Here is a 27,025-nt window from a genome sequence, read left to right as displayed (position 1 = left end):
AGTCTACTACCCATGTGTGATAGTGTCCATTACATTGAGTCTACTACCCATGTGTGATAGTGTCCCCATGTGTGATAGTGTCATTACATTGAGTCGACTACCCATGTGTTAAAGTGTCCATTACATTGAGTCTACTACCCATGTGTGATTGCGTCCATTACATTGAGTCTACTACCCATGTGTGATAGTGTCATTACATTGAGTCTACTACTCATGTGTGATAGTGTCATTACATTGAGTCTACTACTCATGTGTGATAGTGTCATTACATTGAGTCTACTACCCATGTGTGATAGTGTCCATACATTGAGTCTACTACCCATGTGTGATAGTGTAATTACATTGAGTCTACTACCCATGTATGATAGTGTCATTACATTGAGTCTACTACCCATGTGTGATAGTGTCTTGACATCGAGTCTACTACCCATGTGTGATAGTGTCATTACATTGAGTCTACTACCCATGTGTGATAGTGTCGTTACATTGAGTCTACTACCCATGTGTAATAGTGTCCATTACATTGAGTCTACTACCCATGTGTGATTGTGTTCATTACATTGAGTCAACTACCCATGTGTGATAGTATCATTACATTGAGTCTACTACCCATGTGTGATAGTGTCATTACATTGAGTCTACTACCCATGTATTAATTTTACATTTTCATTTTCATTGTTGAAACCAAAATTTCCTGAAGGATGTGTTTATTAAGGACACCAAACTTAGCAGAAATATATGGATCCAGTAGAAGAGTGATGGTCAGAAAACAGAAATTTTCTTTTCATATTCTAATGTACCTTGGAAAAACGCATTGACCTGATGATGTTCTCTTTTTTCTTTTCCTTTTTTTTTTTGGGGGGGGGGGGAGGGGGTAGGGCACTGCTATCTGGTTGACATATGCCTACAATTTAAAACATGCCAGATCATGGAACAGATTTAGATTGACTGTTACATTCATTGCTTGGTACAGACATTTTTGAAGATAATTAAAAAAGGATGTACATTGTAGTTTCAAAATTAATGCAATCAGTTTTTCCTGATAGTTTACAATTAATCCTATTTCATAGTTAGTATAACCAATAGATTACTTATTATCAATGTTTTATGTTTTATAGAACTATAACCAATCAGCCAGACCATTTGGAAATACCTCCAATAAACCTAGCTATGGCATGGACAATGTCACACAGAAAACATCACAGATGTCATTTAATCCGTAAGTATCCACGACTCTCAGTCCAATAAACCTAGCTATGGTGTGGACAATTTCACACAAAAAACATCGCAGATGTCATTCAATTCGTAAGTAGCCATGACCCACAGTCCAATAAACCTAGCTATGGTGTAGACAATGTCACACAAAAAAACATCACAGATGTCTTTAATCCGCAAGTATCCACAACGCTCAGTCCAATAAACCTAGCTATGGTGTTGACAATTTAACAAAAAAAATATCTCAGATGTCATTTCAATCCGTCAGTAACCACGACCCTCAGTATATCAAAAATACTCAGTCTAAGACAGTTCCCTAATTTGCTCAGTGAAGATAAAGGGACTTTTGTATACTGTAAATTCAGAAATTATTGCATGCATTTATTATTGCAATTTTGGCAAAATGGTCTAAAATGGGAGATTAATTATTGTGATTTGTGGAAAAGCTGCATACAGATATATCTGTCAGATATCAGAATGCAAGTTTGTATTATTGCGATTCTCACCCAGTCGCATTATTTGCAATAATAAAAACCTCGCAATAATTTCTGAATTTACAGCAACTCTTGTCAAACTTTAATCTGTGTTAAGAAATAACTAAGGAGTTTGCACCTAAATGTTTTATAAAATTTTTCTTCATCAAAATTACCAAATATATCCGATGAATGTGAATGGTCTCACTTCCAGTGCTCAGATAGCTGTTGTATGCTGAAATGCCAAAATGTAGAAAACCATGAAAAAATGAAGCAATCATAAATTCAGATTGTATGAATGTCCAGTATCACTATTAAATACATGTATCTCATTAAATGTATTATTCCACATTTATTGATCCTCCAAAGCCAATTAAAAACATTTAAGTGCATAAACTTGAGTCTGAAGAAATTTGGATTTCAATTCCGTGATATTTTAATTCTATAAAACGAAAATAACACTTTCATGACTTTATAAATTTGGTGCATCCAAAGCCCATTTCTGTTTTACCTATATATATACAGCAGTGCAATTTAACTAAATGTTTATAGCTGTTTTGTTTGTAAAACATGCTGTCAAACACACATATTTAAATTAAATTGGTTCTTTACCAAGTATTTAAAAAAAATAATTGTAAACCAAATGAAAGCATAAATATTATAAATAATTCTTATGATGATTGGTGTATAATATTAAAGTAATAGACAACATTTCAAAACACGGACGAAGAAGAATGTTTAAATTCTAACTATTTCCTGTTTCTTCCCAATTTCTTATCTGTTAGATTTTAATTAACTAGGTTCGATTCAGGTAAAAATTCAATCTATGTTTGATACAGGTAAAAATTCAGGAGAAAGGTATTTGATTTACAAAGTCAAAGACCTCACTTGGTTTTATTTAGTGGAATACTGTAAAATCTGGATACAATTTAGATATTATAGAGAGTTATTATCAATGTCATCAACAAAGCATTCAAGTGCTAGAGTTGTTCTTTGATTCTATCTTTTTCATTTATTAATTATTGGCAAAATTTGCAATTTATTTAATATTTGTGATTAATGTCTTTAATTATGATTTTTGTCTGTAAAATGTATCACTCATTAATGCTTTGCCAAGTTTACTTCCCATGGTATTACTCTTGTTTTTTTTTTGATAATTATTATGAATATTACTGAGGGCACTGTTTTTGATGCATGAATTCTCAAGTGATTTGAGATATGTGCAGTAGCTGGTATTAGAGAAAAAAAAAAGGCATGAAATCACTGTGAATCCACAAATTCTTTGACCTTTCTATCTGTATCTTAGTTATCAACGTCAAATATTCAGAAAGAGATTTTTAAAATGTACTTAATTATGATGAATATTCAGCTTCATTTTCAGCAAAAAGAATTAGAAAGCTCAAACAATTCTCAAGGTGGGTCCACAACTGTGAACCATACCATATTTTACATTTAAATTAATGTTACAAAATTTTAATAAATATTCAACTTTATTTTCAACAATAGCCATTAGAAAGCTCAAATGATTGTTAAAATGGATCCACACCTGTGGACAGTACCATATTTGACACTATGTCCATTTTAAAGTCCTTGATGTAACAGGTTATTGAATACCACAGGTTTTGTAATTACAGACCAGGGTGTTTAAATCGTTTGGACAGGTACTATTACCAAAGTAATAGATTGTGTTATAAAGGATGTAATTGAAGGTTTACATTGATAAAATCTCCTAACAGATTAAAGGTGATAAAGTATCTTTATTAACTTAAAATCAAGACATAGGATAGTAATTTTTCTGACATATCAGTAAGAACAGTTGATAGACTTTTTGATTGTTGATGTTTTGATGAAAAGATTTGCACTGCAGATAATTCTAATTTAAGAAATCTCAGGCATAGCAAATTTTCTGTGTTTGGAACAGTTTTCTCAGTACTAGTCTTCATTTTGAAAAATTCAGGGTTAAATAAGAATAAATACAGTTAACCAATCCAAGCCTAAAAAATATCCTGGGACCCAAAATTGACTTGAGCCTAGTTTGTCTGATGGAGTTGGAACCTAATATACAAAATTTGTCAAGTGAAATTTAATCAAAATGTATGTGTCTTTGAGTTACTTTCTCATTATATTAATGTATTATCCCAACAAATTTGATGTAAATGGAATATTTTTATTAGTCTCTTTTAAATTTATTCATATTGTTTTAGACTCAGCTGGTATTGTCATATGTCTATTGTTGAAGATTTTTTTTGTGACATTAGGTTGCTGTCTCTGTGATGTAAAACCCACATTTGTTTTTATTCATATCAATAAATGATTGCCGTCTGCTTAATCTGCTGCAGCACTGCATGACTTCATAAGAACAGCTGATTGATTAGTGTTTTTCAATGAAAATGTTTGCAATGCAGACTTCTAATTAAATCTTATCTTATTGATCATTCAGTTATCATTTTAAGCTGGCTGAATATTTGTCTGAAAGAATTTATAGAAACATGCACAAACCATATAAACAGATCCATAAAGTGGAAAAATAAATGACAAAATCAATGAAAAATGTGAAGAGGTTGCATGCCAACAAAGAAATCGAAAAATAAAAGAAAAAGTATTATGGTACACTACATTTGAATGAAAATAAAACAGATATAGAGGAAAACTAGATAGATTGAAAGTAACTTATTTAGTTGCAAGAAATAACAAAGTGTCTAAGAATCTGTAGGACACATAACTAGAACATTAAAACAAAAGCCCCAATGTTTTGTAAGTAATTAATCATAAAAAAATGCTCTTGCATATGTGAAAATTTGTGAAACTTTCAGAACTTTGTGGAAAATTTGGAGACTTCCCAATCATAACACATCTTCTTATCAAAAGTGCAAGATAACCTGATTCTTTTTACAATATAAAGTATAGTATGACGCTTAAAATTAGCTATATGTATTTTCTTTTCATTACAGAAAACCAGTTGATTATCAAAGTGCCGGTCAAAAATATGCTGAGAGAGATGATAAACCACCATCATCATCAATGCAATCTAAGTCATTTAGGTTCTTGAAAGACACACTCGATAGTGGACAAGGTACAAGATTTTCCTTAACATGGACTTAAAGTTTTTCAGAAATCTGATCCAGTTAAAGAATTGTTTTTCCTTACAATACAGTGCATTTAAAATGATTAGAATCAGAATAAATACCTAAAAATTCAAGTCCTATTAAAAGAAGAATACAGTTTAAATTTGTTGGTCATTGCAGTGCAAAAATGCCAATTATGATACACATGCAAATTTTCATGCTAAATATTATGTCATTTTGATTGTAGTGTCAATACAGTACATGTATTTAATGTTGTGATTTCAATCTAAAGAAATTTTATAATTGTTCAACAACATGTATAAAAAAAAATCCTTGAGAAAGGTTGAACCTACAGATTCTATTCAGGGTATCATTTTAAATTGTCCTTTTGAGTGTATAAGTTATGTTTAAATAAGTCTAAATTGAAAACAACGTTCAAACCTATGATTGCGTTGGATAAAAACTGAAATTTTATACGTGTGCATGCAAAACAAATTTCTTGGTAGAGGGGTCTAAATACAGCACAAGCAACATTTTCCAAAAGTCCAAAAAAGTGAAAAAGTATATTTAAGTTATGTTTAATACACACAAGTCTTGAAAGGGCTTTGTACAATAGGGTTCACTTGGTCAAACATTATAACAAAACTTGATGAAAACTGGTATTTTAGATAGTGGCACTATGACAGTTGTGTAACCATTAATTGTGGCAATTTTTACCATAGAAATCTGCTTGTTAAATATTATATTATTGGTAAAATAAACTGGCTTCATACCAACCTTTCACTACCAACGGGCTTAACACATTTCAACAGTTGAACAGTTTGAAGAGAGGAGTTCAAACTGCAACTTAGAAAAACATTTAAGCCAACTGGTATAGTGAAAGAGCAAAGACTTTTGAATAATAAGCTCAGCAAGTATAATATTTGAATGCATTTAAACTTAAAAGGTATTTTAATTTGGCTATTTAATGCAAAACTATAACTTCTTTTCTGTCTTGGATATTGTTGAAAAAAAAATGATTGGAAAATATGCATGTTTGATTAAGCAGGGATTTTCTAACCATTAATATTGTTAGAAATCTTCTGATCTGATACATTTAAATTTTGAATTTATACAATGATCCCATTAGCTGTTGTATTGAAGTGTTAAGATAACCATTTCCTCTTTGTTTTGTAAACAAATTAATCTGCATGGTGTGTTACTAACCCTGATTTTACAGAACCTCCAAGTGCTTTGAGACCTATGAATAAATCTGTTACCAACCAGAGAGCCGTCTCACCAAACACAGTTGTTTCAAGTAATTCTAAACCTCGCCAGTTCAACACGCCTACTGGTCTTTACTCAGACCAGAACGTTGCTGATGCTCATAAAGCGCATGCCAGGTTTGTTAATGTGCTGTGATAAATATCAGTCTTGTTACTCAATGTACAGGGGTTTCGACAAGAACAGTGTCTGTTTCATTGCAAGCTTTGGTATTTCCTCCAAGTGCCAAATAATTTGGGCATTTCCCCCCCAAAGGGCCCAAAACTTCAGTATTTCCTAAAAGAGCAAAACACTTGTAAAAATTTAAATTGGCAGTTTTGAAAAATTGAATGGTTTGATCATATTTTAATTTGGGAAGTAAAGGGTAAATTTGTAATTGACTAAATTCATCAAATATCATTACCGTCATATTTTGATGCAATCGGACAAGGTAAAGATAAAAACATACCTTTATTTCAATTATCAACATTTTTTGTATTCTAAAACATTTGTATTGATGATGTAAGAAACTTCTGATTGATAACAGACACTGGAATCTTATCAAAACATGCCTGTTTATTGGGGTAATCACAGATCTAATCATCTTTCACCATTATTGGCTGATGAGTTAAATTATGTGTAAATGTGTTTGAGATGTAACAGATCTTTATTTAACAGAAGAAAAACATATTTCGTTTAATTTTGTTACAAATTAAATGCAAAAGAAAAGAAATTATTATTAGATTAACTTATGTTTATTGTTACCCTGAAAAAATTTGAAAAAAATCAAAATTTATAGTACATGTATCTCAAAAGATACAAAATTTACATCTTTAAAATTTGAATTTTTTTTCTCCAGATATGTTAGATTTGTATTACTCTGCAACAGATTTACACATTTATTAGAATGATTACTGTGATTACACTTGTTTAACAATTACATTGATTACACATAATGTTACCTGATTACTGTGGTATGCTAGTTTTTGTTTGCATCAAGGAAAATAAAACAAACATTTATTGTAAGATTTCATTTGATGCAAAAAGAAAAAAACAGTTCACAGTAATTACATATATATTAGAATATTGATAGCGATTTCAAATAAAATTTCATAATAATTGCAGAATCACCAACTAGTGCACCTCTTCCCCCATGGAAAAGGTAGGAATGATGTTGTTGAGTTATCTCCCTTTTGTATTGAATTGTGTTTTTATGAAATTGCCTCCCTTTATGCATTGATTTTGATTTTATATCATTTATCAATTGACAGTTAACTGGATTCTTATTAACAATGTTTTATATTGTGTTGGAACCCCCAAAAAGTTTGTACATGTATTATTTGAATGTTGCATGGTTAATGTGTTGTAAGGGAGACAAATCAATTTATTAAAAAAAAACAAAAAAAAACATAAAACTACACAAGAAAGAAATTGGGCAGGTTTATGGTACTGAAAAAAAACCCAGAACAAATTAGACAAAACATTCAAAAAGCAAAAGAAAACATTTAATTTAGAAATGAAAATAAAAAAACAAGACAAAACAGATATAAAGCAAAAGAAAATATTTTGATTTAGAAATATAAGATTGTCAATTTTATCTTTACTTGCTGCAGGGCAGTACAAAATGCCAGGAGAAGGTAACTAGACATATGCAAAATATAGTCTTAAGTTAGTGCACAGATTGTCAGTAGACAGTTATAGGTTTTTTATTCAGTTTTAGCCACACAAATTGTATTCCAGGTTGATATTTTCTGTAAAGAAATTGAAATCAGCAGAAGTAATACTAGCAAGATTTTGACTTTCCTACTCATAAAACTGTTAATTATTTTTTTTGAAAGGTGCATTATTATTTGAAACTTGGGCTGCAAATATTTAATAATTGTTGCAAATGTCAGTAAAACTGTTTTTTTCTCTCACTTATGAAAAAAGAGATTACAAAATATTTTTTATGGTAAATTTGATAAATTATGAAAATTATGTTTCAAAAACTGATGTTTTGAAAAGAAAAGAATAGAAGAAAAGTAACATGAAGCAGCGGTCGAAGTCAAAATTTTCTGGTTTCATTTTCATTTTGCTGTTTATTTTATTTATTCTGTATTCAGTTGGAATCCCAGAAGTTATATACATAATGTTCTGTTTATTTACAACATGTATATTAATAGAAAAATCCCAGAAGTTATATACATAATGTTCTGTTTATTTACAACATGTATATTAATAGAAAAATACCAGCAGTTATATACCACTGTGTTTATCTTAAAACTCCACCACTATCAAAGGAACACAATACTCCCAACTATAGCTTCACCCTACACTGTGGATTCAGACATTTTCATGGGTACCAATTTTTCTTGGATTAAGGAATAATCATATTTCCATGGTTTTGTCAAAGTCTGCCTTTAAGGCCTATAGAAAATTTGAACTTTGTCAAATATTGATAATTGTGATTCACCTACACTCACAAAATCTACAAAAATTGGTATCTTGGAATAATAATGAATCCTAAGTAATTTCTTTCCTTTGGAACCTGTAGTGTTCTGTTTATATAAATCACTATCCAGAGAGAAAACTCCCTACATTTCTTTAGCTCTCCATTTAAGTTGCAAACTATATTTAAAGAAGCTGACAAAACTTTAGCTTAAGTTTCCTTCCTGTAGTAAACCCATTGAATTTTATTATGCTTTATGGTGTATATATCTTGCTAACTAGTCAAAATACTTTTATGGTCTGAAATGTGTACATGTATCACATTTTTGTTTAGTATTTTGATGATTTTGTTTTTAATGAATTTAGAATTTATGTTAGTTATTTAATCAGTAAAAGTATTTCAAGCTGTTAAATAAGATTTGAATATATTTACAGTATTATAGGGGATTCGTTATCGTTCTTATTGTATTGAATTTCATGGACATCATGGGTATAATTTACTTTATATCATGGAAACTTTCAGAAGTATACATCTTTGTCATACTGGATACCGTGATAGTACGGTGATACCATGCTTTTTATTGATAATGAACTCAAACTTGATGAACAGTACTTACCAGTCATTGCTTTGTCCTTATTTGGTATAGGTATCTTTATTTTTTGTTTTTGTTCAAAAACCTTTCGGGTCGATATTTCCTGGCCACCATTTTCTTTCTTTCTATATTTTTTGCCTTTTTTAAACTGTTTGTTGGCCCTTTTGATCAGACCTCTATTTGTCTCTTTTTGGTATACACTTGTTCAACTTTCTTCCTTGATTGCGTCTTTTGGTTGTGTGAAGCTGCTCCAGACATGATTGTATCTTTTAGATTTGAGTCCCGGAAGCACAGTTGATTATTAGCTCTTTATATACTACCTGAAATACAATTGTAGAATTAGACATTTCATGAAATGGAATTTGACATTAATTATGAATTGAATGGAGTCGTGGAGCTTCTTATTAAAATTTTGTTGTCATTATTTGTATACTATAAGCTTAACAGTCATTTTAGTTTTTAACTGCATGTATGATTATAGACCCTCCTATGCATGATAATTTCAGGAATAGTGATGAGAATGAAACCTCAGATCAAAGTGGTGCTGATTCGGAAATTGACGAACAAGGCAAAAAAGTTTACCGTCCCTCAGAGACATTCAAACTTGTACACGAAGCAGAAAGTGGCGAAAAGAAAAATGAGGATGATTATAAACCCAATCATTCTCGGACATTTAAATTTTTACAACAACAGTTGAATGGGTAATGCGTAAATTTTTTTAATCACAAAATGTTTCACTTATATATAAACTTGTATTTTCACTCAAGACTATATATACGATTTGACACTTTGATACTGCACAGAGAATGCTATCACTTTTCTACATGTTTAAATGACAATTTAGCCAAGAAACTTACATAAATTTATATGTTGTTTTTTAGTAATAACAAAAATTAAGACGTTTTACTTTGATAAAACTGCCGAAATTAACTTACTTTCCTTTTCAAAATTTTCTGGATCTACCAATGTCTAAAAGATTTTTGCAGATATGACTGAAAGAAATTGCATTTAGAAGAGCCTGTATTTATACTACTTTCAGGATGCGATAGCTTACAATATGTCTTATTTTCAACAAAAATATTCTTCTTCTTGTTTGTTTCTCACCTAATTTACCTATGGGAAATCCATGGTAATTATTTTTCATGCAATAAAGACATTTCTTCATGCCTATGGACTTTTATTTTCTGTTAAATCCAAGCGATGGGTTTAATTATGTATGTGCATGAGCATGGAATTCACTTGAATCTGCGATAAGTGTTATAAATGTAGTAGTTTTTAAGAATGTCACTAAATTTGATTGCATGTTCTACAATTAATATTTATTTGGCATTAATTTTCAGCTTTGAAATTAAATGAAAATGATGAATGTTATATGGTAAAAACAAATACATGCACAGTTGAGCGAGAAATATTGAGAATATATAAATCATTAAAAAGGCTTATGTATAATTACTATAATAGGTTTAATACATGTTGTTTTTTTTTTTACTCCTTGTAATTAATGTAATGGACAATAAAAAAATGTGATTGTTAACTTTATTTTTTGGTATTTTTAGATGTGATTTTTGAAATGATGTACAGGAGAGTGTCTACTATTTTCAAAATCTTCATTCATTGCCATACATACTGTCATAAAAAACAAAACAATACTTAAGTTATAACAAATTATTTCCACAATGGTAAAAAGAGCTCAAGGAAATAATCAGTGGTGGTTAAAATCAAATGATTGAAACAGAAGTAATGTAAATAAAAAAACAATAGCAAAGGAACAGTGATTTTTTAGAATTTCATAAAAAATGGTTATTTTGGTGTTGTAGATAACATGTATATTTTTGTTTTTCAGCAGCAGTGATGTTCAACAAACACCACCTCCGTCTGCTCCCAAGGCACCACCACCACCGTCTGCTCCTAAGGCACCACCAGGTAAGTTAAGAAGTCCGTAAAAAGGAACAAAATTTGCAATGAGAAGTGACTAAATAGCCAATTTTGATCTGAACAATTGGTATATACAAGACTTGTTACTACAAAAGGTGTTCTATCACCAGTTATTTGCTAGATATAGACAAGCTGCAGTTGGTTTACTAGTTTACTGGTAAACTGGTATATTTATAAATCACTTGCTGATTGAAGATCAGTGGTTTATCCTTGTCACTTAAGATTCTTCTGAGGAGTCTCCGTGGCCAAGTGGTCTAATTATTTCATCTACTGTATCACTAGCCTGACCATCTGGGTCAATATCCCTACTGCACCTCAAATTGAGGAACACAGAAGTAGTGTGAAAAAAGGGAATTTTTACGTTGAGAAGCTGCATCACAAAAGACTTTTTGATGTTTGCTAAATTATGAAAAAACGAATCTCACTTTCGTACCTTAAAAAAAAATTAACCACATGTGAAAATGTCACAGCTTCAAAACAAGCCTTCATACATATCCAAGTTTACGATATGAGCAGAGAAATTGAGGAAAAGGCTACCATTACCACCTACCTGAAATGAATTGTGCATCTGTACCCATCTGCAGGAAAAGAACAAACCTGCCAAGTGCAGAGTTTGACAAATTGGAGAGGACACCTGACCATCTGCAGGAAAGCTTACAATCCTGTATGTATGACTGAAGTTGTGAGTTCGAACTCCGCACTTGGCAGGTTTGTTCAACTCCAATCTTAATTGACTAGGATTGTCAGTTTTCCTGCAGATGGCCAGTGTTACTCTCTAGGCACAGCTGTGTTTAACATAATAATCAATCAGACTCTTCCACAAATAAAATTTTTGTATAATCTTAAGAATGTACCATATTGAAAAAGGCATAAGAGATATAATTTCAAATCGAAAATAAATGCAGATATGGTTTCTCTTTGCATACGAACATCAACACTCAACTACTGCAGGATTGATTTTTGTCGAGCCTGCAACATTTTGTCATGGAAGTGAGACATACATTTGATCAATCAACATTTAGGTTCTGTCTGTGGTTAAAATAATCAATCACTTTGTCAAAACTTTATGGATTTTTATGAAACTTGGATAGATGCTTTGTTATTATCAAAAGAAAGTATTCAGAATGAAATTTTGAAAATATTTTTTTTCATTTTGCTGTATTTTACTGATAAAATGACTTACTTTTTTGCAGTTAACATTTAAACACAGTCTGGGGTTGAAGATTTAAGTCATCAATAACTTTGTTGAATAATCATAGAGTTTGATGAAACTTTGACAGAAGCTTTTGGAGGATTGATAGATAATATCTGAATCAAAATTTGAATTTTTTTTTTTTATTTTTCTGTGTTTTACTGACAAGTAGACTTAGATTTAAAAAAAAAAAAAAAATGAATTTTCTTTCTTTGTGTACTTACATAAAGCATTTTTTTAGGGTGTGCAAGAAGTAAGTTGTTCTTGAATCTATAATATCATGAAGTTTATGCTTTTATTTACATAATGATTAAGTATTTAACTTTTTTTTAATTTCAGCATCGAAACCAGGAGTTTGGACACCAGGGCAATCACAGGGAGGTGTTGCTACAGCCCCTAAGCCATTCTCTCCTACTGTACAGCCATCTCCTCCTGCCCCAGGGGGACCCCGTGGAGGGGCTGCACCTAAACCTACTGGGGTTGGTGCAGTGAGAGCCAAGAAAGGCGAAGCATCCATGTTTATGTCAGGTGATGCGGCTCCTGGTGGTCAAAGAGTACCAGTCTGTAACTCCTGTGGCATGAATATCAGGTATGATCATAGGGAAGACTTGCATTCTTTGCTGTTTATGATAGCACTTGAAAGGGTCACATTTAATCAGAAATTGTTATATCATAGCTGTTATGTAAGGGGCTTAAAATTGATAAAGTTGAGGCCCAGGAATGGATTCCAGTGCTTTTTAGACTGCTGTTCATGCAAGCAACACAGCTTGTTAGAACTGCTTTTCATGAAAAAATGAAAACAAAATTTTACTGTTTAAATTGGGAATATTTCTGTATTAGTTTCTGTCCAGTTTGACCTTAGAGCTTTACAGGAAAAAACGTTTGTTTTCATGGTCTAGCATCTCCAAGAAAGATAAATGATATTTAGTCTACATTTACTTTAAAAACGACTCTGTTCAATATAAACTTGATGCAACTTCTCACTCTTCATTCAAGTACTAGATAAAATTTTCTGAACTTAGTTGAATGGATGACTGAGTATTCAATGCTTTCTAAAAAGGACACTTAATATGATGGAGAAAAGATGGTACACAATTTTAAAAGAGTGGTGCCCTTTTGTATCTAAAATTCAGTAGTCCCACCCCCCACCCCTAGTAAATTGAAATTGCCAAACTCATGCTTTCATTATTATAGGTTTAACTTGTTTTTAGCTAAGCAATTTTAGTTAGAAATATTTTACCATTAGATGTATATTATTTCTAGAAGTTAAGTTCGTATAAAACATGAATGTTCTAAAAAATCTTGTACCAGAAGTTAAATATGTATAGATTATTACATGGCATTTTTCATATCAGACCCTTTATCGGCCCTAGGTCATGATATCAGCCCAAGAGCCGGAGGCTTGAGGGCCGATAAAGGGTCTGATATGATAAATGACATGTAATTATCTTTTTATCATATACTTCAACAGAAGAAATACAGACAAGATCTATTAATTAAAATTTTGTCTTTCTATGAATTTTTAGATAATAATTTACAGACAACCAAATAAGAATTTCTTAACTTTAAGTTTAATTGTTTTTATTGATATTACAAGCTTTTTATTTATCTTGTCACAACAATTATCATGTTCTTAGTTTGAAATTAGCTCCTCAACCATTTTGTGAAAAGTCTTAAATCACTTGCGGTTTTCCGCACTGTGTTGTCGTTTTTGAACAAATTTCCAGAAATGCACGAAGTTGCATGTGATAAACGTCACGGAAATTAACGGAAAGGCATGTGATAACATTCCGGAAGTAGTCAATAAAGGTTCCTTTATCTGCCCGCTGAGGAAATTCTTAGGAATCTGATCAATAAACCTAGTAATCCTTTCATAGCCTTTTAATATTTTTAAATGTTATTGAACTGTAAAATAAATTTTAGTAATATTTTATACAAGTATATGATAAATATATATATATATATATATATATATATATATGTATGTCAGGTTGATCATGTAAAAGTTATTGAGCATTTTAGCCAATGACAAACATCACAGAATGTCAAGGTTTTATGATTCCCAGTGAGGATTGAATATAAAAATATGCATGTATTTGTTAAATATTGATTTGTGTTTCAGCGAACAAAAACGGTAATTCCGCATTCTTTAATAGAATAATCATCTTTTATATAAGATGCATGTATTCATCAAAATAACTTTTACTATTGGTGATTGTCTCTAAGTTACAACCCATACAAGTGGACTGTTTGATTGTTTGTATGACAGACATCAGGGTTTCCTAAATTTATTGTCTCTCAAGCATTCAGTGTAAGTTTCATTTTCAAAACAAACTTTTTTTTTACAATTTTGATAGATCTTTCCCCATCTGACACCATGCACAGTTTCATTTTAATCAGAAAAGCTAAAGAATATGAAAAAAAAATTAAAGGTATTCAGTAAAACTTGTTTTGTTTGCAAATATTTATCCAAGCACAACACCATATGATATTTGTAATTTTACCGTAATATATAATTATTTATTTCCCTAGAAACCCTCCATTTGCTAAAAAAGAAAAATTCTTGATATTTTCAACAATTGCAGAGAGTGCATTAGCATCCAAGGGGGACACCTTGTACAGAAAATGTTAATGGTTGACACTTCTAATGAAAAAAAGTTAATATTTACATCAAACACATGGTATCCAGTTTTCAAGCTTGAAATCAATTGTTAAAAAATTTCTCTAAATTTAAAGGGCTTGTGAGGCTGCTCTTTTCAGGAAAATTTTACTGGCCTGGGTTATAGGGCTTGTGGTTAATTTACAAATTTCTCAATAAAGCCTTTTGTAGTTGTATACAGCATCAACAGTTTATACTGATGTTTAAGTCACCACTGAAGCATATGAGGACAATGAATCTGGATAGATCTGTTAAGTTCATACAAATATTGAACACTCTATTTATATGAGTTGTAAACCTGAATGGTCTTGAAGGTATACAGGTGCATGGATTACAAAATTAATTCTACAGTCCAAAATATATCTTTTTCTTCTATTGTATAAGACATTGATGACCTGAACGATTTGAAGGAAAGTGAAAATATTTAAGAATGTTTTAAAAAGTTATATATAGAAATGATTTGTCATGCATCTCTTTAGTAAATCAGCCATTTATTCCTAGTCTAGATACACCAAACTCTTTTTGCATGACATTATAGAATCCCATTATATATTATTATAATTAGATGACAATGAACTGAATTTATTCCTCATATGTCTATTTGTATATTCCCATGTGTAGTTGGGGATTGTGTCTCATTGACATTAACCCCCATCTCACAGGTATTTGTCCTCAAAACTAGATTTTCAGAGAGGTCTATTGATATCCAGTGTACTGTATGTATGTTCAAGACATACTTCAGAATAATTTTCTCATTTTGAGCATACCTATTACTAAACTGTGAGGTGAGAGTGACAACACAATGTAAACACTAAAATATTTATCATTGTTTTACAAATTTGCTTATTTTCTGCAGCTCAAACCAACATATATAATAACTGGTCATTGCCTTATACTTATAGTTATAAACTTGTGATCTGTATAGTGTAATATAATGGCTCTATATATTGCTGTGAAATTTTTTCAGTGAATAATTTTTTTATGACATGAAATATGTGATTATCAATGACCTCATTTTAATGACATAAAGAAGAATAGTTTACATATTTGATTAAAAATCTGACCATCAGAACATACTGATGACAAGCTACGATCTATTTTCCAAGATCCTTTTTTGAAGGTGAACTGTATCTTTTTAGCACTCATAAATGTATCACCTAATATTTATTTTAGCTGGTAGAATTCTTTAAATACTTTATCTTTTTAGCCCTCACAATTTATCATCTAACATTTATTTTTGTTTACTAATTCAGGGTACGACCTTTGGAATAGTTACATCGTTTTACCCCTCACATTATCACCTAACATTCATTGGTCAATGGCAAATTCTAAAATTATAATATTTAATGCAGGATTAAGACATTTTCTCATTGAAAAATTGTGTAACATTGCATGCACTTAAATAGTTATCAGATATTTAAATGGACTTTTCACTCAAAGAGATTTTTTGTAGTGGTGAGGGAAATATTTTTGGATCAAAGGTGAAAAGTCCTGTCACAGGATAGGTTTCCAAAAGAACAAATGATTACATATGTAATATTTTCATCTGATACAGGACTTTTATCTACTGTTTGAATGAACTTATTTTTAGGGGCGGGTTGGAAAAGGAAATTTTCTGTTATTTTCCCATTTGTTACTGAACTTTCAGTTTCAGTCACTTTTATAACTACCAGAAAGTCAAATTTTGAAGATTTTTGATGGAATGGAAAGCTTGTTTAGAAAAATATTCCAGAGCTCTGTTTTAATGCATAATTGTATCCTTTTTAAAAAACAAATTTATTTATCAGTAAATGATCATGCTTTGATGCTATGCTTCAAAACCCTCAATATTTTAATTTATCGATGTTGTGGAACATATTTATTACACTAATTGGTGACCTTAGATTTTATTTTCTTCATTTGTTTAAGTTTATCCAAAAAATATTTTCAACATAGGTGTCAACCCATGAATACTTTAAGGATCCATCAAATAATTTTAAGAATTTTTGGAAAACTTTCCTGAGGCAAGTCACATGAGGAGAAGATACATATTTTCCTGTATTGACAATATTACTTGAATTTTCCCCTTCATTGATCATTTATGGTTGGCAATAGCTGATATATTTATAATTGCACGTAATAAGAAGGCCATCTATAAAAAAATCACATTTTAAATTCCTATTCTATTATTTGTATTCAGTTGATCTACAATTAATTTAATGAATGTGCACATGCAATTATGAACTTATTATTTTTGTTTAAATTGACACACTTTTGTTAAAATATTGTTTAGTGTATGCAATATCGAATGATCCTATAAATCCTGTAATTAAAATTCTTTTAAAAACAGAATTAGTTTTACCCACTGAAGAGAAAATGTAATATTGAAGAAAGTGAACTAAATGGTAGCTGTGGAACCATAACTCAAATAGTCCTTATAATTTTTTCTGATTTGTGCAGACCAAGCAAATTGTCAAAATATTATCACAAGGACCATAAGAAATATTGTTCCGCAGCTAACTAAATGGATGCTACTCAAATCTCTAAAGGAAAGATATAAAAAGTTGACACCTGTGTTAAGATTATAAGCCTGGTATCATTGATGAGTTTGCCAGTGGATTATAAGCCTGGTATATGAGTTTGCCAGTGGATTATAAGCCTGGTATATGAGTTTGCCAGTGGATTATAAGCCTGGTATATGAGTTTGCCAGTGGATTATAAGCCTGGTATATGAGTTTGCCAGTGGATTATAAGCCTGGTATATGAGTTTGCCAGTGGATTATAAGCCTGGTATATGAGTTTGCCAGTGGATTTTTTTGCTACCCTGCATGGGCTTGACCTTATCTGCTAGAAAGATTGTCATTAGTCAAACCATTATAATAATTATCTTTACTGTGACTGTTCTATTTCAGAGGGCCATTTGTGGTAGCGCTAGGTAAGACCTGGTGCCCTGACCATTTTGTCTGTGCCAACCCTCGCTGTGGGACTAAGTTACTTGATATAGGGTTTGTGGAGGAGGGAGGATTCTTGTACTGTGAGAAAGACTATGAACTTTACTTTGCACCAAAATGTGCTGTCTGTGGTAGTGCTATTGTTGGGGTACGTACTCACACATTGACTTGTTTTATGAATTGGGTTTAGGCAATAATAAAAATATTCCAAGATTCTTGTCTGAACACCCTATGTTTACATCAAGCTCATGTCTTTTAATTTTATGTTTTATTTTTTTTTTTTTTTAAAGAATTTTCATGTTGTAAATAGTTTATTTATTTCTATACCACAGAAATGAAAATTTGCCAACAAGCTGCAATGTTTACATAGTTGGATAAGATTATGAGAATCTTATATTTTATTTTAGGCTTAATTCCCTTTTCCCGAAACATATGTAAACATTCATTGCAGTCAATTAATTGAAGCAGGAAACTTGAGAATCTTATATTTTATTTTAGGCTTAATTCCCTTTTCCCAATACATATGTAAACATTCATTGCAGTCAATTAATTGAATCAGGAAACATGAGTCCTGTGTGTTAACCATGGAGTCGTGCTGTAACTGAAAAAATGATCACATATCAGTAGATTTGGGGTACCTTGTTATATTGACAAATGATAATAAGATATGTTAACACCAAAATGGTAATAGACAGATTAATTTAAACAAGTAAACTCAGTATTCACGAAAAATGTTTTTGATTAGAATTAACAAGTTTTGATATTTTTCAGGAATGTGTAAATGCATTACAGAAGACTTATCACCCTAAATGTTTTACCTGTGTACAGTGTAAACAACAAATTGGCGGGAACCAGTTCCATTTGGAAGAAGGGAAACCTTACTGTGAAAATGGTAACTTCAAATAGTTCTTAGAATTCTCACGTTCTTTCATTTGTCAGGCAACTGTGCTGCCATCTTGATATATAGTACTGTAGCTGATTTAAGGAATAAATGAAAAAAGAAAAGAAATAATTATTTAAACATCAAGGAGGAAAACTATTTTGTTTATAGATATTTATTGCTTCTCTTTAAAGAATATATTAAGTTAACACATTTAAGTAACCTGAGTCAAGAATTAAATTACTCGCCTAATTGCAATATTCGCATTAATAAAAACCTTGCAATTATTTCTGAATTTACAGTATACTGTTAACTAAGGGATTCTAACAAATGTATGCATGTTGAATGTATACTTTTAACTTTCAGGTTCATTCTTCTGTGAGCTGAGCCCTACATGTTTTTGTAACTTATTTTTTTATTGTGCAAGCTTGCCTGATTTAAAACATTGATGAACAGTGTAAACTAAGATAATAATAATAATAAACCAGCCCATGCTTAAAACAAAATCTATAATATTTCATACAACCATTGCCATAGAATGCAAATTTGATGATGATATCATGACACAGGTACAATTTTGTGTTCTAGATTGGAGACAGCTTTTCCAGACCATGTGCCATTCATGTAATTTCCCCATTGAACCTGGAGATAACTGGGTAGAAGCTATGACCAAAAATTATCATTCTGGATGTTTTAATTGTTCTGTAAGTATATATATAGTCTTTTCTGGTTATAACTCACATATATACAGCATTTTCAGGAAGTCCTAAAGTTACTTATTTATTGACCGAATTTTTAATGGTTGTAAATTATAACTTGCATTTATACAATGAATAACTTGTCAGTTCATATATTGGTATACCTTGGATTGGAAAAAACTCATAAAAATGCCTTGTGAAAACAATGAAAATTTGTTATACAGGTTTAAGTTCACCAGAGCTTGATGTAATGGACAGACAGACATGTGTCTTAGTATAAAAATAACCCTTATTTACATAAATTGTAGTTTTCCATGACTATTCAAAGGTTACTTGATGATGCATTAAATAATGATATGCTATAGATGGCCATATAATTTGTTTTCTTGGTGAAAGGCTGTTGTAAGCTAAGGTTACTTCTAGAAGTCAACTATCAATCATTGCCCACAGTGCAAGACCTCAATGGGTAGTCAAGGTCTTTCAACACCCTTGTAGTAGTAGCAACCAATCATTGAATTATTTGTATGCCATATCTTGTGTAGAAGTTGTCATATTGGTGCTTTTGGCATCTTTTTAAAAAAAATTACATATTTAGCTGCACAATCTTAGTTTCATTGAATTTCTATTACTATTATTTTGTTTTTTTTTCAGACATGCCAGATTGGTTTAGAAGGACAACCATTCTTTGCTAAAGCTGGTAAACCTTACTGCAAAACGCATGCTCGATAAATATTACCAGATAGTAACCAGTGTGTTCTTAGATTGCTCCAGATCCACTACATAGTATAGTGCCTTTTCATATCTCCATCTGTAACATTGCATTGTGGGATGTGAATGTGATGTTACATTTTTTTTAACTTATATATGCAATGAAATTTTTAAAACTTTGTAAGTTTTATTCTGAAATCTGGATTATTTATAGTGTATAACAATTTTGGGCATGAGTGAGTTTTTGTAAATTGTGTACAATTATGTCATTGAACAAGATAGATTTATTGATATTTGTTATTATTGACAGTGAATTAATTAAATGTGGTATAATATTGAAATGCATGGAATTACCACTAATGAAAAAAAAATATGAAAATTTTTACATTATATTTTTCATGTTGATAAAGATTATTGTAAATTCACATTTATAATTACAACTAGAAGAAGATTTGATATTGTCAAAGGTAAAAAATTCTTTAAAGTTTTCATGGATCTGAAATCCATATATATTAAGAATAAAGCTCATACAGTCATTGTTAAGTGTCAACAGGTTTTCATTATAAAATTAACTCATATTCTATTTTCTGATGAATCAGCATAGAGGTCATAGTTGTTATCATTTTTGTTGCATTCTAATTTTCTAAAAAGCAACCAGTCAGAGGAATTAAAATACACACACACAAAGTTATAAAAAACTTCCATCCAATAAAAAGGTAAAGTTAATTTGAAAAAATCTTTACCAGGTTAGCATTTAAAGCTTTTAAACTTTTCACCTGGAGATGAGAAAAAATGATTTAAAACTGAAAGCATTCATCAAAAAACAATTCAGAAAGAAGATTGGAAGAAAAATCCATAGCCTCAAAATGTTAACCAAAATACTAAGCTGTTGTTATGAGGCCCAACAACAGATTTGTGTTTTGGTTACAAACAATTTCTTTCCATTACTTAAGACAATAAATCGTTATGATGATAATCAATTCCTTTATAACCTTTGTATAGAATGTCATTATCTAGAAGGTACAATTAACTGCCATTTACAGCAACATATCATTTTCATTAAAGACAATTTAGAGAAAACATATCCAATCATAAAATCTCTACTTGAAATACAATAATATCATTGATTATTGTATAGACATTGTTTATTTTCAGAAAATAAGATATAATTTCTGTCTAAAATGCAAAGAAAAACTGAAATTAATCTTTCCAAAATCTAAAGGACTAGTGGGAATTTCATTTGTCATACCCCCAAATATCATTGGTTCAATTCCATTGTCATACCCCCAAATATCATTGGTTGAATTTCCATTGTTTAGGACGTCGTTAGCCAATCACAATGCTTTGGTGTATGCTTTTAAAAATATTACCAAGAATGCATAAGATTCTGAAATGGTGAATTCTTAGTAAATGAACACTTAAAATCTTATTAGTAAATACATGTAATTGTTAAATAATCAAACACTTTAAAGCTCAAATATCTGCAGAAATTTTTTAGACATACATGTAGGAAATTTAATACTTTTAACTAAATAAAGACACTTTGAAAATTACTAAGGATCCCAGGCCAATATTTAAAAGAAGCAAAGATGATTGAAAAAATTTCACTAAAGTTTGTATTACAATAAAATATATTCAAACAAGAAACTACTCATTCTAATAATTATCTGATCTCTTTCAAAATAAAAATGATCCATGAGTCCGGTGTCTTTTTACAAGGTTTTGTTGGTCAGAAGCATAGTTTGAAAAACATATTTTTATCTCACAATCTATATTTGTATATTTTTGGGATATTTACTGTAAATTAATTGTGGTGAAACCAAACCTTTGTGATAGTATTCTGTGCCTTTAAGCTTTTGTATTTCTATATGTTTTGCATTTCTTCACTGCCTTGTACATGTATCAAATTCAAACCTGGTGATTGATACTGGCACCTGGACTCATTTGATAATTATAAATAGAACACATTTAACAGTTACACATTACAGGGTTAGATTGTATAGTTATGACTCTTTAAAAATTCTACAATGCTTTTGAAATGTATCAAGTTTTACCCTGGAAAGTGATACAGGCATCTTGAATTTTTTTCCTTTTACTAACGATTAAAACAAATTTGATGATTGCAAAACAGGGTTAGAATGTATAGTTATGACTCTTTGTAATCTTCCAAGTTAATATTAAGTGTGCAAATGATAAATTTGAATGAGATGTGTTTGAGTGATTATATTTGTTAAGAATATATTATTTGTTGGTTTGTTATATTTATTTATGTAGAGATTTTTTCTTATACAAAACGGCTTCTTCCTTTTATGTCCCATCATGAATTTTCTATTTTTACACGTTACTATGCTATATCTTTATATTTATAATAGTAGCTTTTTGATTATATGATTATAAAAAGATCATCACGAAAGAAATACATTTATTGGATATGCCTTGCTTTCAATAAATATGCTAGCTTATAAGAAAAATTAAGAACTTAAATTTTTGTTTCCAGATGCTAATTTTTACACATTTTTATAAAAAATGGTCAACAATAAAAATTTACTTTCATCAACTATTTATTAAAAAATTTAGCTTTTAAAAAGTGAATTTTTGAGTTTAATTAAATTGGCGAAAAAATAAAATGTGCAGTGATGAAATTGTATAAATTAAGCTAAAGAAATATGATTGAATTAGTTGTAAAGCAATCAGTGTACACTTCTAAGTGCTTTATCAGTAACTTATCCGAACATACAATAACTAGGTCATAAAGATCTTTCTTCTGAAGTCAGTAAATCATCCTTTTGAATGTCTCATGATCTCCAGATATTTGCATGTGCTGGATGATAGTTAGGTGCATTTTTAAATATTTCAGTTCAAAGCTTAGTACATGTATTAATTATGATATTGATTAACTTAGAAAAGACTGATATCATGGGATGTGACTATTCTAGACAGTGTAAGAAGTATATTATATAAGATATGGAAACACAAGGTACAAAAGAGTGGCACATCAGAGAAGATGTGGCTGTACATTTGGTTATTTGTATCAGTAATATATCACAGTAACCTACTTAAGTATAAGGATATTGTTATTGGCTTGTAGTACTTAATGAATATTTAATGTACATGTATACCATAACGAACAAAAGAATTTAATTCTGATAATCATTGTATAACCCTGCAATGTATATTATAGTGGTGTTAGGAATGTTGAGAAATAAACTTGTTCTTAAGTAAAATTGCTTTCTTTTAATGAAACCTTAACCAAAGGGTAGATTTAACATAAGTTTGGCTAAATTGTGTTCCATTGGACAGTGAGAAGGTTCTTTTGAATTATAAACAGTCATGTGTGCTCAGATTTGTAATTTTAAATCCAAGGCAGGTATTGAGAAAATCCCATGTTCTAAGAACATAAAAAAAAACCTTTAACTCTTCAAATATCATAAAATATCTTGTTATCCAGTTGCAGTTAGAATACTTGACTTCTCTTTTGCCCTGTCCTTAACTTTTTGAAATATTACCAATGAAAAAAAGATTGACAACATCCATTCTCCTAGTGTGCTGTATTGTTACTGAATATGCATGAAATGTTTGCTTCTGATTATTATACAGCAAACAATTATATTCTATCTAATGATACGTTTAAATGAATACTGGAATATAAAACTTGAGGCTTTAAAATTTTGCAATTTAGCTGGAAAAATCATAAGTACAATTGCATCTTAATAGGGTTTTTCCATCAGGAATGTCGAACTAAACAATTGAAAGCCAAGGATGTATGAATACATAGAAATGTTAGGAGCTAAGTGACCAAAAGGGACATAAAATAAATATATATTTATACAAGTACAAAATGATGAAGTATATAGATTTATCCAAGTCTGTCTGTTAGCAGATTTCTCAGAACCACTTGATATAAAAAGCTTCTTGGAAATAATCACAAGGGTTACTATAGAGAATTGCCAGAGTTGCCCAAGTCCTTTAACCAAGTGGTTTCGGTTGCTATACAAAAGCAATCTGATACTTCTTGTAAAAAAGTACTAGGCCCATATTGATCAAAGTTTGCAATACTTTAATTCCGCGTTTTCCGCGACTTCATTTTGCACACAAAAGTCGTGATAAGTCAGAAATGTATACAGTGTTGGGATCAATACAACGTTGTCTACATGAAAACATCAAATTATCTTTCTATCTATCAAATAGCTTCACTGTGGAAAGAGCAGTTGGAAAAAAGTAAACACAATCTTCAACTGGATGACCACAGCTGCAATCGGGATTTGGTTTAATCAGAGCTGCATTTAGAGAAATGCATATATTTAAAAAATGTAGAAACATAAGGGACTAAGTGACCGAAAGTGACATAAAAAGAATAGCCACATTCATATAAGGTCAACATTACATGTGAGATTTGGAACCTTAGTTTCCTGGTAATATCTTAATTTATGAATGGGGAATCGAAAAAAAAGTATGTTATAAATCATGGCAGTACCGAAGCACTAATAACCAAGCTGGTGATACTCTAGAAGACTCCCAGTCCACCAGCAGTGATATTTACCTAGTACTAGTAAATAAAAAAAAAAATAGCACTTTATAGATGTCGTGCGTCCGAAGCGCTTTTCCGGATAACAAACTCTCAAACCTAAATATTTGAAAGCCAAGGATGTATAAAAACACAGAAACGTTAGGAACTAAGTGGCCAAAATTAAGGGACCCAAAATGAAAAGCTTAATCACTTAATTGCAACTTTGCTCGAGGAGTATAATTTCTTAATTTACGAATTAACGAAAAGTATGTTATAATTCATGTCAGTACCGACCCACTGAATATTCGAGCTCATTATGAATAGAATTTAAGTAGACAACATGAGTCTTTTGTATTCCAGTTTTATTTTTAGCGTGTTTTGATGATTCCAAGATTCCATGGGCTCGTTATCTTTCACGCTTCTAAAACATTTTGCATCGGCGTTGATCATCGTTTGAACTGCATTAAAGACGCCATTTTGAATTTCAATAGGCGCATGCTTTCCGTGAAACAAGAAAGTAAATATATCTATCGAATGCCAGGAAGTCTGGTTTGATTCGAGCGATACTGATGAGTCATTTGCGTCTGGTTCAAAATTTTAATATTTTCAGTCAAACTTTCTAAAATAAATTATGGCGAAAGTGACTTGCAACTGGCTTTGTTGTTTCAGAGGAAATTAGATTAAACTGAATGACAACGACAATTGTCAATTTGAAAACAATTTACAAGGAAGGTTACGACTTGTGTTTGTACTCACATGAAGGAGAATTCATACAGAACCTTCTAAAAACAAAACGAAAAAGCATCTTGAAATGTTCTTTAATTTCTCTTTCCGATATACTTATGATGTTCTGTCCCTCAATACGCAGATTAAGGGATACTACCGCAAGTAGAAGAAACCAAGCAGGAGGGTTGGCTAGCCATAAAACCAGGTTCAACCCACCATCTTAAAATGTCCTGTACTAAGTCATGAATATGACAGTTATCAAATAATCCGTTTCTATGTATGTTGGCGTTTGTTTTTGTAGCAGTTCAGTGTTTATGTTGTTCCGCTGTTTTCCTCTTATAGTTGATGTGTTTCCATCGGTTTCGGTTTGTGACCCGGATTTGTTTCAGTTAAATCGATCTATGACTATTGAAAAGCGGTATACTACTGTTGCCTTTATTCATATCTTGATTTTTTCCCTCGATAGTGACACTGACAAAGGTTAATAATTTACGAAGACAAATAACACTATTACACGTAATTAAGATGATAAACAACGTCAGTATCAAGAATCTATACTTCAAGACCATCATGTATTATTTGTGAAGTTGACACGGAATATCTATTAACAAGGTCTTGGTATCTTCAACTCACTAAGACATCTTAGATCTTTAGGTGCCAGTTTAGTCGTTTGATCTGTAATTTTAATATTTTATGTCTACTTGTGTGCGGATTTCAAACGCGCGATTTTACGCCAGTACTTAAAACCTTCCATCCTTTATGGGTGGATTTTACATAGATAAATAAAATCGTATAATAAAAAAACTAAATGAGGATGTTAAATTTGATGTATGCCTTTTTGTGCTTCTTCGTTACATTTGTTTGTTTTTATAGTGATTAAGATGATAACACAATGTTGACTGCTGTACCCCTATTTTTGACATTTTTACCTATTGTGTCTGTTGGTTTTGTTCACGCATCGTTGTCAATATAATGGAATTTGATGCGACTGTCATACAAGTGAGAGGTTTAGCTAGCTATAAAACCAGGTTCAATCCACCATTTTCTACATAAGAAAATGCCTGTACCAAGTCAAGTATATGACAGTTGTTATCCATCCATTTGATGTGTTTGAGCTTTTGATTTTGCCATTTGATTTGGGACTTTCCTTTTTGAATTTTCCTCGGAGTTCAGTATTTTTGTGATTTTACTTTTTACCGATTATGACATTTTGACCGAGTGGAAATCCGCATTGCGCGTAATGTATACACGAGTCATGAACAACAGGAGACGTTTACTCTGTCGACGCACCCGGTGTTGCTCCTTTTGGAGTTCACGCGATTACCTTAATTTTTTTTATTTGTTAACTTGAAATATCAAGATTTGAACATCGATTCACTAATGTTTCCTTAATTAACATCTTTTCTTAAAGGAGACTATTTTCAAACATTTGATTTTTTTATAAACATTGCAAGTTACATGTAATAATATCAACAGAAAAAACAACAACAAAAGAATGATTAAAAATGGGAAAATATATGAAAAATTGAAAACAAAAATCAAAATATATTTTTCTCACTGGTATTACTACTATTTTCCTGTTTAAAGTAAATGTTATACTCCCCTAATGTTACGTGGTTTTGTGTCTTCCAAACTCTATTATTTCCTAGATGTTAATTTTGAGTGTTCAGTATGAACGTTACTGTGAAAATCTTTCAGATCTAGCACATTTTCCGTAACTTTTGATTATACCGTCTGTACTATGTAACTCTTTTATATGTCCCCATACTATCCAT

General features: G+C 30.8%; 1 protein-coding gene across 10 annotated transcripts in view; it reads left to right on the top strand.

Moving 5' to 3' along the window:
• Positions 1-23,241, top strand: part of LOC127708973 (PDZ and LIM domain protein 7-like) — a 51,978-nt gene extending 28,737 nt beyond the window's left edge. For 4 of the 10 annotated variants that reach the window (XM_052214212.1, XM_052214211.1, XM_052214209.1 and 1 more), the window contains 12 exons: positions 1,119-1,219; positions 4,640-4,761; positions 5,973-6,135; positions 7,609-7,632; positions 9,522-9,716; positions 10,859-10,938; positions 12,482-12,731; positions 14,265-14,276; positions 17,693-17,879; positions 18,503-18,623; positions 19,200-19,315; positions 19,961-23,241. In XM_052214212.1, coding sequence (XP_052070172.1) covers positions 1,119-1,219; positions 4,640-4,761; positions 5,973-6,135; positions 7,609-7,632; positions 9,522-9,716; positions 10,859-10,938; positions 12,482-12,731; positions 14,265-14,276; positions 17,693-17,879; positions 18,503-18,623; positions 19,200-19,315; positions 19,961-20,038 — 1,449 coding nt within the window. In that variant the 3' untranslated portion in view covers positions 20,039-23,241. Of the gene's footprint in view, positions 1-1,118; positions 1,220-4,639; positions 4,762-5,972; positions 6,136-7,120; positions 7,158-7,608; positions 7,633-9,521; positions 9,717-10,858; positions 10,939-12,481; positions 12,732-14,264; positions 14,277-17,692; positions 17,880-18,502; positions 18,624-19,199; positions 19,316-19,960 lie in introns of all 10 variants that reach the window. The other 6 variants (XM_052214206.1, XM_052214214.1, XM_052214208.1 and 3 more) reach the window with 6 other exon arrangements.
• Positions 23,242-27,025: the final 3,784 nt, after the last annotated feature.

Source organism: Mytilus californianus, unplaced genomic scaffold (genome assembly GCF_021869535.1).
Source record: "Mytilus californianus isolate M0D057914Y unplaced genomic scaffold, xbMytCali1.0.p SCAF_7, whole genome shotgun sequence".
Lineage (NCBI taxonomy): Eukaryota > Metazoa > Mollusca > Bivalvia > Mytilida > Mytilidae > Mytilus > Mytilus californianus.
Note: the sequence above shows the minus strand (reverse complement) of the source record. Positions and strands in the feature narration are given on the sequence as shown.